Here is a 12,758-nt window from a genome sequence, read left to right as displayed (position 1 = left end):
TGTACTACAGAGTATCGAATCAAGTGAGACACTTTTTTTTTTTTTTAACTTTTTTCTTTTCATGTCAACGTTCACACGCACAATATATGCTTACCTAGGATTTGACTTGATTCAACAACAAAGCAGTCGGAGCAATGACAAGCCGAAAACTGTCGAAATTGTAGTTATTTGAAGTTTGGATTTTTTTTTACGACTGAGGTAGGTAAATAAAATTTCTTGAGACTAAAGTACAGAAAAAAGGTACCGTTGGGTACCGGTATCGATTCACAGGTACCGGTTCAAATGTGAAAGGTACCCATCCCTACCTATCGTACAAGCCTACTTACGCTGTTTGAATTATATTCATGCCCTTATTTGTTACGTTTGCAGTGCAGGTAAGCAATTGTGAGTCCAGTAGAGGAGGAAATAATACAAGTCAGAGAATGATTGCTCTTTCTTAGTGGTGCCTTTTTTAATGTAAGAGCACAGGGAATCCAGAGAAAGACGCCGGGCGTCAACTTGAGCAAGGTAGATACATGAGAATAATCAAGAGCGAGAAGGTCAACAGTATCTCCAGCTCCTTCCACACGAAACACGGTCTGAAGCCTCGACAGGGATAGAGAGAACAACAAGTGAATATATAGTCAAACACCAACATTCCAATGCGTCAATTAGTGACAGGGTAATTGACATCAAAGTGACAGCGACCAGTGGTGACAGAACAGGGAGTGACACATCAGGAATGGGGTGTGACCAACAGTGAGTGCAGATACCAACCACCAGGGGAAATAACTCCAGAATGACAGTTGGGTTCCTAAGACAGAACCCCGAACGTTAGTTATTAGTTAGTTTGCAGCTGTTCTCCGTCTTTTATGATTTTATTAAAGATTCTCTCTCTGTACCTTCTGTGTTGTTTTATTTGAATGGAGGTTATTATTATACATTCTAAACATGTTAACCTTTTACTTTTAAGAAGTCTTTCATCTGAAAGAGTAATGTCTGTCTCTGTGACCCTCTCTCTCTCTCTGTGTGTCTCTGTCCCTCTGTCTCTGTATCCCTCTGTCTGTCTCTCCGTCTGTGTCCCTTTGTCTCTCTGTGTCCCTTTGTCTCTCTGTGTCTCTGTCCCTTTGTCTCTCTGTGTCCCCGTCTCTCTGCCTCTCTCTCCGTCTCTGCCTCTGTTGTCTCTGCCTCTCTCTCCGTCTCTGTCTCTGCCTCTCTCTCTGTCTCTGTCTCCAGGTACCTACACATCGGTCATGCCAAGGCCGCCCTGCTCAACCAGCACTACCAGGTCACCTTCAAGGGGAAACTCATCATGCGCTTCGACGACACAAACCCAGAGAAGGAGAAGGAGGACTTTGAGAAGGTGTTTTAGTGTGTTTCAGAGAGTTTCAGAAAATATTTTAGCCCCAGACAATACTCACTGTGGTTGCTATGCATGTGGGTCTTTACTACTAGATTCATGGGAGTTAGTCGTAGGTTTTAATTTTAATTTTTCATAATGGAAATCTCAATTTAAAAGGTAATTTACATGATTACATCAGATGAGCCACGATCAGTGTCTATGAAAATGGAAGCAGACCCAGCAGACACTAACTAACCCAGCAGACACTAACTAACCCAGCAGACACTAACTAACCCAGCAGACACTAACTGACCCGGCAGGCAGGGAGAGAGAGAGGACTTTGTGAAGTTATGTTGTATAAAATAATCCTGCTTATGTGCATCTATCTGTCTCTCTTTCTCTCTCTCCCCCCCCCCCCCCCCCCCCCCCAGGTGATCCTGGAGGATGTCTCCATGCTGCAGATCCATCCTGACCAGTTCACCTACACCAGTGACCACTTCCCCAACATCCAGCGCCTGGCGGAGCAGCTGCTGACGGAGGGCCGCGCCTACATCGACGACACGCCCGCCGAGCAGATGAAGCTGGAGCGCGAGCAGCGCGTGGAGTCAAAGCACCGCAGCAACTGTGAGTCTGACCCCTGACCCTAACCCTGACCCCCGAGCAGGTGAAGCTGGAGCAGCGCCGGGAGTCCGGGGGGGTCATCTGACGCGCGGCGCGTAAAATTACGCTCGCCTGACTATCGTCGTGTAACTCTAGAACCGAGGCACGGATTTGGTCCGAGTGAGGTGGCGTTCGAACGGCAACAAATGGATCTTTATATGTTCGGCAAAAAATGCAGCCGCTAGACGCTCGCAAAGTGCCGTGACTTTTTGTCCATTCTGCCCGCGGGCACGTCGCCCCGAGGTCGGGCCGTTGCACGTTTTAACTTCTTAAGCCCTAGCCAAATTTTCAGAAAATTCGCCTAAAAGTACATACCTAAGTAAATGGAAGATTGCTCCACTTCTACAAGGTCCATTGGCATGTTCTTGGTATCCAGGGACATCTATGGATCTCAATGTATTCCCAGTGTCAGAAATTGTGCGTCTATTACTAGGCTTGCTTAAATTGTGATGAAACAAAGGAGAATATGAATTATGATTTTTCTTTGACAGTGAATAATAAATAAGAATGATATTCCATGTGTTCCATCCAGTTGAATAAGGGACGATAACAATATACAAATAAGTCTCTGACAACTGTGGGTGTATTTACAAATAGCGTTTCAGCTTCCTGTTCCGGTTGCTGCGCTACTGTGCAGGGCCGTCTATTATAGAGGCGCTGTATAGCATATTCTCTAAATCAGCGGTTCTCAACACGGGTGCCGCGGAGAGCTGCCAGGGGTGCCGCGAGATGCCTGGGAATATTTCTTTAAAAATATAGAATGACAACTATTTAACTAAACAAATAGTCTATCTAGTGCTTCATGTGTATACAATAATTGCCTAATCTAATAACATGAACTAAAAAATAAATCGATCAAAATGTCTTGCTCTTGACTTATAATAATAATTTCACCAACTTAACGTCCGCGGGAGGCGTCATTACTTTTACCAATTTCCAGAGCGGTCGCATTCGTGTGACATCATGGGTCCTATGTCCGTTATCAAGGAAATGCCAAGCGGCTATCGGCAATCGTCGTCATTGAAAATTGATAATAATCACTAAATGCATTCAGTGCTGGATCTAATCAAATGGATTTATCGAGACACATTATGGAAAGTTCAAGACCGGACCACGCAGCTTCTGAAAAGTGCTAATTACATGCTTCCGACGGCGATGGTCTACTCACCAAGTGCAGAACACGTGAGTGTATCAGCCGCTGTGTTATGATTATTATGATACAAAATGTGAATGAATGAATGAATATATCATCTGATGCCACCTGGAGAGCTCGTTTCGGTGAGGTGCCCCCGGAAACATTTTGGTCAGTGTGGTGCTGAGTACCAAGTAACTCACGAATGGGGGACCCTGATGTAAACAAGACAAACGTCTTTCTCTGGTCTGCATCCCCTTAACAATTGTGTGTATTGAGCCGTACTGTATTGTACCCATTCTGCAATCTGTTAAATAAAGTTTTCATTCATTCATGCAGCACTTAAGGTGTTGATACCATTCAGCACCACATATTTGTGTGAAGCTGGCTTTTCATCCATGACGGCTCTGAAAACAAAATATAGGGCCAAGTTGAGCCTTGAGGATGACATGCGTGTTGCCTTGTCGTCGATCTCCCCATGTATTGACCGTATTATTAGCCAGCAGCAGCAGCAGACCTCGCACTGAGCTAGAAATGTCCACAAGTGCTTATTTTCTGTATTTATTTATATTTTTTGAGAAATGGTAACTTGGTGATCCTTTGATTTTTGAGAAATGGTCACACTAGTTATTTGTTTTGAAAACAGTGCAGTTGCAACAGATAGCACGTTAGTGATCCTTTTCTGTATTTAGAAAAAAAATTAACACTATTGCTATATTTATTTATACATTTAGACCGGAAACGCCTGCTAATAATGCATTATATAGCCTGCATATACACACAAATGTGTTTCCCGGTTTCAATGGGTTAAATAAACGTTATTTTGAAAGCAAGCACTTTTGTCATCATTGTAGCAAAAAAGACTTTATCGTATGTAGGGGTGCCCTGGAATATTTTATTGGACACAGACCGTGGCAGCAGACCAGTTTAGAACCCCTGCTCTAATAACACCATGCTAAAAATTACCAGACATGCAAGACTGCCACTGAGCTTGTTCCATATATATCTCATCCATCACCCTTGACCTCTCGTCTCCTCTCTCCTTCAGCGGTGGAGCAGAACTTCAAGATGTGGGAGGAGATGAAGGCCGGGTCGCCGTCCGGCCAGACCTGCTGCATGAGGGCCAAGATCGACATGGCCTCCAATAACGGCTGCCTGCGAGACCCCACTCTCTACCGCTGCAAGAACGCTCCTCACCCCCGCACAGGCACAACGTACAGGTACTTTAGAGAGAGCGCCCCCTACAGGCAGCACATACAGGTACTTTAGAGAGAGCGCCCCCTACAGGCAGCACATACAGGTACTTTAGAGAGAGCGCTCCTCACCCCCTACAGGCAGCTACAGGTACTTTAGAGAGAGCGCAGGTAGCACAGTGGACACCGCAGAGACTCTGTGTCTCTCCAGCTGTCAGGATTCGGGAAGAGTTCTGTCCGTTCGGAGGCAGCTTCCAGGGGAAGTACATACACCGGAAATTCTACCCCATAGACACATTCGGCAGTAGTTCTTTACCAGGCTTTATCTCACGGAGATAAAACTGGGAACGAGGTTAGCCGGTGGGAAGCCGGTAGGGATGCCCCCCGGACCCCGGTTTTAAACGGGAACCGGTACTATATTAGAAAATACCGGAGTATTTATAAGCTCCGACGTCCTCGGTACTGCTATCGATACTCTAGAGAAATTATTATTATTATTATTATTATTTAAAAGTTGCGAACGATCTCTCCTCTCTCTGTCTCTGCACGAGAAGCGAGCCACAGCGAGTCATTATTACACACACTCCTCGCGAGTCGCGCTACACATACATACGGGTACTCCTTAATGAAAGCGCTGTCAATAGTATGCAGCTGCAGCACGTCAGACCGCAGCGCTTACAAGCCCCGCACATACAAGCCCCGCACACCTGATGTGCTGCAGCTGGAAGCATCTCAGCGCTGTCTCCGTGCCGACGCGCGCTGCACACAGACACAGACAGCTCTGCATGGACTGAGTCGTGATGGCGGATAGAGCGAAGCGTTCACAAGTGCAACAAAACATTTGCCAGTAAGGGTGGCAATACGAGCAATCTATCAAAACATTTGTTGGCAAAACACTATTAGTTTGCAGAAATGCGCCGTATTCGACTGCCTTGCGCGCAGTGGTCCATCTGCATCCACGTCCACTGCAGCCGGTAAGCCAAGATACGGAGTTTCCTAGGCTAATAACGAATTATTACAAATAGGCTAATAAACAAAATAATTGTTTAGCTACAAATACTACAATCTAAAAACTTTTTATAGATCGTCAAGCTGAGGTCAGCCACCAATGTGTCCCAGTGAGCCCACCACACATCCTCCCTCTACCTCCACCACCCAAAGTCCTTTCTCCCTAGCAGCTAGAGGAAAGATGACAGAGGATAGGGTGAACGAGTGTCACAGGGCTGTGACAAAGTTTGTTGTCAAAGGCCTGCACCCGTTCTCTACAGTGGAGTCCAAGGACTTTAGGTAACAACTAATCATTCAGTGTATATCGTTTTTTTTGTATACATAGTTGTCTAACTTGTCTGTTGTTGTTATAAGTTATTATTGAAGCAGCTATTCCCACCACTCCACACAAATTTACAATAATTCAATCATTTCTAATCTTTACTGTAGGGAGATGACCAATGCTCTCAACTGCAAATATAAAAATCATAAAAAAATTATCAAAAAGAACCGATAAGAGTATCGATAAAGTACCGAACCGTTAAGCAGTATCGATAGGAGTAGTAGTATCGATAAAATCCTAACGATACCCATCCCTAGAAGCCGGTGGGTTATGTATCCCGGTCGTTGTACTACTGGTCGATCTGGGCTTGCCTGTTCAGCACGGAGGGGATCTGGGGGCAATGGCGTGAACCTCTGGGGGGAAATGGCGTGAACCTCCGGGGGGAAATGGCGTGAACGTTACGTTCCCCCCAGTGAAACTCCTCGCTGTCGGGTGAAAAGAAGCGGCTGGCGACTCCACGTGTATCGGAGGAGAACATGTGGTAGTTCTACACCCTCCCCCGGCCGACAGTGGGGCAACGCGCGCAACGACCAGGAAGGGAATAGGCATAACGACTAAATTGGAATGGGTGAAAAATACAGAAAGCCCAAAAATAAATGGAATAAAAAGAAAAATAATAACAATAATATAATTTATCGTCATATCATTTACTTACAACAATACTAAATGTGACCGGCCTCCTCCTGTCTATTGTGGACAGGAATTGTCCTACCATGGGAAAATGTCCACAAGAGTGACAATGGGGGCATTGTCATTGATTCCTGAGTCCTCCCGGGCAGCGTGTCGAAGTGTCCTTGAGCAAGACACTTAACCCCTAACTGCTCCCGATGAGCAGGTTGGCACCTTGCATGGTCACCTTTGCTGTCAGTGTGTGAGTGAATGGGTCAAATATGAGGAACAAAATTGTAAAGCACTTTGGATAAAAAACTATAAATGCACCCTTTACCATTCACTGACTCATTAAGAAAAAAGAAAAAAAAATATTTGGACTAGGGCTGCAACGATTAGTCGACATAATCGACGGCGTCGATCATAAAAACTCTTCGACGCAGACTTCTTGCGTCGATTAGTCGTTTAAATTCTTATTATTATTATTTTTTTTGCACTACCTATCTTTGTGAAAGTGGCTTCTCAGCTCTGGTCCAGCTGAAGACATCTTAGCTTAACATAACAGACCGACAGTAAGTTTGGGGGAACTAATGGGATAACTGGGGATGTTGTTTGGTCCTGACAAGAGTCTCAAAGTCTGGGGTGATGGTAGACGAGCAACTCTGAGGTCATGCTCAATGTCCAATCTGTTCCTCTGCTCTGTCTTCAGCTGGACCAGAGCTGAGAAGCCACTTTCACAAAGATAGGTAGTGCAAAAAAAAGTATAAAAAAAAATATATTTTTTTAATATAATTTTTTTTACGATTAGTCTACTAATCGAAAAAATAATCGACAGATTAGTCGACTACCAAAATAATCATTAGTTGCAGCCCTAATTTTGACCAACCTACAGATCGACTTGTCACAGCTAAAAGAAAAAGCATCTGTTTAGGCAACTGGACTGATGATGACGGACCGCTAGCTTGTAGCATGATGAGCAGCTCCATGCAGGAGTGCCAGATGGGACAACCATAAATACATTGACTATCCTACAAAAAGCAATAAGAGTAATAAACAATGCAGGATATCGGGACCACACACACACACTATTTCTACAATCGTATATTTATATTTTGAAGTTCATTGATATGGTAAACTCTGCAAGTTATGTACAAAGTAAGAAATAATCAATTACCGGTAAATGTAAGAAGCTAATTTCTGGATAAAGAGGGGGGGGGGGGGGGGATATAACCTCAGAGGACCATTGAACTTCAAAAAACCTGTGATGAAAATAATGTGTATCTCCTCTTAGACCGGCTCAGTGGCCTCGTGGGTAGAGTGTCCGCCCTGAGTTCGGGAGGCTGGGAGTTCAAGCCCCGGCCGAGTCATACCAAAGACTATTTAAAAATGGTACCCATAGCCTCCCTGCTTGACACTCAGCATCAAGGGTTGGTTTGGGGGGAAGTCCTTGCGACATACTAGCGTCATGTCCAAGGGGTGTACTTGTACATCAAGCTGCCTCACGCTATGGAAACAGGAGATAGGCTCCTGCCCCATGTGCCAGGCAAACTCCCCCCCCCCCCCCCCCCCTCTTAGGGCGCTTTCACATGAGCTGTTTGGTCCGCACTATCGGACCAGAATTCGATATCCGCTTTTTTGGGTTTGTGTGAATGCGCAGTCGAACTCTAGTGCGGACCAAACATGCAAACTCTGGTCCGCCAAAAAACATAGGTCTCGGTTCGCTTCATCGGACCAAACGCGGACCAAATATAGGAAGTCACCTGATAAACTGTGCATCTTGGGTAGAAGGAAGAAAAAAACACTGCGGCTTATTATTATTACCGCGGTGTGCGGCATTCACTGCAAAACAAGCACACTGCATCTATCTATCTATCTATCTATATATCTAACTGTGCATCTTGGGTAGAAGGAAGAAAAAACACTGCGGCTTATTATTATTATTATTACAGCGGCGTGCGGCATTCACTGCAAAACAAGCACACTGCATCTATCTATCTATCTATCTATCTATATATCTAACTGTGCATCTTGGGTAGGAAGAAGAAAAAAACACTGCAGCTTATTATTATTATTACCACAGCGCGCGGCATTCACTGCAAAACAAGCACACTGTGTAAACATGTCTCGTGGATAGACTTGGGCGAATGATGAAGTGAAAGCCCTGATCGACATATGGGCAGAAGACCAAATAAAACAGCTGCTTGTGGGCACTCGCAAAAACAACGAGGTGTACAAGTTGTTTAGCGAGGGGATGGCGGTAATGGGTTATAATCGAACGATGGATCAATGCCACGCCTCTGCTACTATCACGCTTCACGCAGTTTGTGTTTTCGCGCATTTCACTTCCTGAAGGGGAGGGATTTCCACTCCATTGTGTCCAATAGACGTGCGCCATTTTCGACCTTGTGACATTGTTCAGAAAGTTTGGTGCGCCTGACAAATTGCTGTGTGAATGCAGACGAACCAAATGATGAATGCAACAATGTTGCAACTTCACCACCAGAACCGCACTGAGTCCACCAAAACTATATGTGAAAGCACCCTTACGGAGCCACCATGTGGAATGGGCTAGAGCAGTGGTTCCTTAGTCATTAAGTTGCGACCCAAAATGTTTAACCACTATGATTTATGTAAAAAATAAATAAATTGCAGTAATACGCAATCTTTCAAAACATGAAATAAACACAAAAAAGTGCAACTATTGCTAAAAACCAGATGAAATAAAATAATAATAAATAATATGCTTCTTAGCAGATTTCTTAGCTTAACATAACAGACCTAAGTTTGTGGGAACTAATATGATAACTGGGGTTGCAACAAAAGTGCAACTAAGGGCTAAAAACCCAATGAAATAAATTAATAATAATAATAAATAATTATGCTTCTTAGCAGACTTCTTAGCTCAACATAACAGACCTAAGTTTGTGGGAACTAATAGGATAACTGAGGTTGCAACAAAAGTGCAACTAAGGGCTAAAAACCCAATGAAATAAATTAATAATAATAATAAATAATTATGCTTCTTAGCAGACTTCTTAGCTTAACATCCCAGGGAACTAATGGGATAACTGGGGATGTTGTTTGCTCCTGACAAGAGTCTCAAAGCCTGGGGGATGATGGTAGACAAAGCAACTCTGAGGTCATGCTCAATGTCCAATCTGTTCCTCTGCTTTATCTTCATCTGGACCAGAGCTGAGAAGCCACTTTCACAAAGATAGATAGTGCAAAGAAATTAAAATAAATAAATTTTTTCTTTTCTACTTTTTTACACACACATCCGCGACCCACTCAAAATGGCCCCGCGACCCACTTGTGGGTCGCAACCCACCAGTTGAGAAACACTGGGCTAGAGGATGAACAAAAATATTGTGAAATCAATTCAAATCTAGACAAAAAAAATATCTATTTTCGAAGGGAAGAAGCGCTTTAATTGCATTTAATGAATAAAAGAATACATATGATATTGTATTATACGTTATATAAATCATATTATAATTAATTTGTATATTATATTAAACTATATTTACACTATATACTATTATATTATGGTACTATATTGTATATATCATGTATTATATATCTCATATCACATTATATTATGTGTTTTAGAGGTGGGCATAGATAAAAGAAAATATCTAGATTAATCTATCTGCAATCCTGGAGTTAATCTAGATTAATCTAGATTAAAATGGCTAATTTGAAGTCTGCCGAAGGCATTCAAAATATGTGTGTTCTACCTAGGGATGGGTATCGTTAGGATTTTATCGATACTACTACTCTTATCGATACTGCTTAACGGTTCGGTACTTTATCGACATTGCTTTATTATTTATAACTTTATAAATAAATATAATTTCTTCAGCAGCAGCAATGTTCTTTTATATAATAATAATTCATTTATTTTGTATAGCGCTTTTCAAAGACCCAAAGTTGCTGACAATAGGCAAAAAAAATAAACAAAGAAACAGAACCACAGGGAAACTGAGGACAATAAGAATACACAGGAAACATAAAACCACGAGTAACGGATAACAAATACGGGAGTGAGTAGGGGAGACAGTCGGGAGGAGAGTAAGGGAAAACCAAGGGGGGTGGGGGGGCAGGAGAGGAGAGAACGTGGGGCAGGGGGAAATGGTGGCGAGTTGGAGGAGGGTGGTTATGGGTAAGGAAGGTTGAATGCTTGGGAGAACAAGTAGGTTTTGAGTCTGGATTTGAAGGTGGAGAGTGAGGGAGAGTCTCTGATGGTCTGAGGGAGGGAGTTCCAGAGTCGGGGTGCAGCTCGTGAGAATGCCCGGTCACCGGAACTTTTGAGTTTGGATGACGGGACAGTGAGGGAAAGAGTGGAAGAGGACACTTTATATATAACTTTATAAATAAATATAATAAATAATTTCTTCAGCAACAGCAGCAACAATGTTTTAAATGTGTCTGAATTATAGACTTTATAAAAAAACGATATACACTGAATGATTAGTTGTTACCTAAAGCCCTTGGACTCTACTGTAGAGAAGGGGTGCAAGCCTTTGACAACAAACTGGCTCACAGCCCTGTGACACTCGTTCCCCCTATCCTCTGTCATCCTTCCTAGCTGCTAGGGTGAAGGGACTTGGCTTGGCTGGGACCGGTGGTGGTAGAGGGAGGAGGGGTGGGCTGGGACATGGTGGCTGCAGCCTCAGCCTGACGAATGACGATCTATAAAAAGTTGTCATCTTTCAAATATATTTGTAGCTAAACAATTAGCTAAGCAATTATATTTTATGTATTAGCCTATTCGTAATAATTCGCTATTAGCCTAGCTAACTCCGTATCTTGGCTTACCTGCAGTGGGCGTGGATGGAGATGGAACACTGCGAGCAAAGCAGTCGAAAACGGCGCATTTCTGCAGACTAATGTTATGTTTTGACAACGGATGTTTTGACAAATTGCTTGTATTGCCACCCTTACTTGCAAATGTTTTATTGCACTTGTGGCAACGTGCGTTGTCGGCATCGACTTTCGTAAAGTGTACCCAGTCCCTTTCCTTTTGTTCTCTCCGCCATGATGAGCGCAGAGCTCGGTCTGGGGGAGTTCAACACGGAGCCACGGACGGGCCCCTCCCATAAGTACCCGTATGTGTATTTTGTGTGTGTGGCTCGCTGAGTCGCTGCGGCTCGCTTCTCGTACAGACGGAGAGAGGAGAGGAGACCCAACTTTTGAGAATAGATTAACGGCGGCAAGTTTTTTTTCTTCCATTTTTAGAGTAATACACGATCAATCGAGTATAGCATGCGATCAATCGATCTGGATTTTTCTTTAAAATGCCCATCCCTACTTCAGGGGTAGGGCCCGACAAGCCTAGTGCTTCTCCCTAGCCATTTTCGGACAATTGGACAATGCTGCAATAGCAGCTGGTAAAACGTTGGCGATTTATGCAATGACCATTATGTGTCCGAAATAAAAAATAACTGACCTGAACAGTGGCTCAGGAGGTAGAGCAGTCGTCTGGTAATCCAGAGGTTCCCCGTTCGATTCCCACTCCTCCCGGGCAGTGTGTCAAAGTCTCCTTGAGCGAGACACGTCACCCCTAATTACTCCCAATGAGCAGGTCGGCACCTTGCATGGTCGCCTCTGCCGTCGGTGTGTGAATGTGAGTGAATGATTAATATGTGAAGCAAATTATAAAGCACTTTGGATAATAGCCGTTATATACTGTAAATGCACCATTTACTATTCATGCCACATGAGAATTATATTTGGTTATTGGTCCAGACCACCCACCGACTAACGAACCGCGGAAAAGTGAACGTATGTTCATCCCTATAATGAACCCCCCCCCTCCAGGGTCTACCCTACGTACGACTTCGCCTGCCCCATCGTGGACAGTGTGGAGGGCGTGACCCACGCCCTGAGGACCACCGAGTACCACGACCGCGACGACCAGTTCTACTGGGTGATCGACGCCCTGCGCCTGCGGAAGCCCTACATCTGGGAGTACGCCCGGCTGAACCTCAACAACACGGTGCTCTCCAAGAGGAAGCTCACCTGGTTCGTGGACCAGGGATACGTGGACGGATGGTGAGTCTCCGGTTCATTGTTCAGGGATTGACAATTTAAAGAACTTAATTAATTCATTAATTTACACCTTGCATTCTGATGAGGGAGGAGGAGGAGGATGAGGAGGATTTCACTGATGAAATGTGGTGTTTAGCAGTTTTTTTTATGCCAATTATCCAAAATTGTGGTCTGTTACGTTTTTAGATTGGCGGGGATGGAATGGAATCTATGAAAATGTACAATTTACCGCAATGACCCGTATATAACATTAACCAACAGTAGGGTTGGGCACCGAAAACCGGTTCTAATAGGAACCGGTTCCTAACTAACGTATTTTTTTTTTACTTTGTTAATTAATACCTGAAAATGTGAATAGTATGAATTTTTTTTTATATTTTCAAAAAATTCAAAATTCTCCTGCGAAATAAGCTGTGACCTGTTTTGACCTGCACCTCAAAGAATCTGAATCGAGAATCGTTT

At 43.8% G+C, this 12,758-nt stretch overlaps 1 protein-coding gene across 3 annotated transcripts in view; it reads left to right on the top strand.

Annotated features, from left to right (window-relative positions):
- Positions 1-12,758, top strand: part of eprs1 (glutamyl-prolyl-tRNA synthetase 1) — a 96,612-nt gene that overhangs the window by 12,399 nt on the left and 71,455 nt on the right. For all 3 annotated transcript variants that reach the window (XM_084337191.1, XM_084337192.1, XM_084337190.1), the window contains exons 7-10: positions 1,216-1,342; positions 1,753-1,945; positions 4,162-4,333; positions 12,066-12,299. In XM_084337191.1, coding sequence (XP_084193317.1) covers positions 1,216-1,342; positions 1,753-1,945; positions 4,162-4,333; positions 12,066-12,299 — 726 coding nt within the window. The remainder of the gene's footprint in view (positions 1-1,215; positions 1,343-1,752; positions 1,946-4,161; positions 4,334-12,065; positions 12,300-12,758) is intronic.

Source organism: Notolepis coatsorum (assembly GCF_963971535.1).
Source record: "Notolepis coatsorum genome assembly, chromosome: 20".
Taxonomy (NCBI): Eukaryota; Metazoa; Chordata; class Actinopteri; order Aulopiformes; family Paralepididae; genus Notolepis; species Notolepis coatsorum.
The sequence above is the reverse complement of the archived record's forward strand: the minus strand, read 5'-3'. Positions and strand labels throughout refer to the sequence as shown.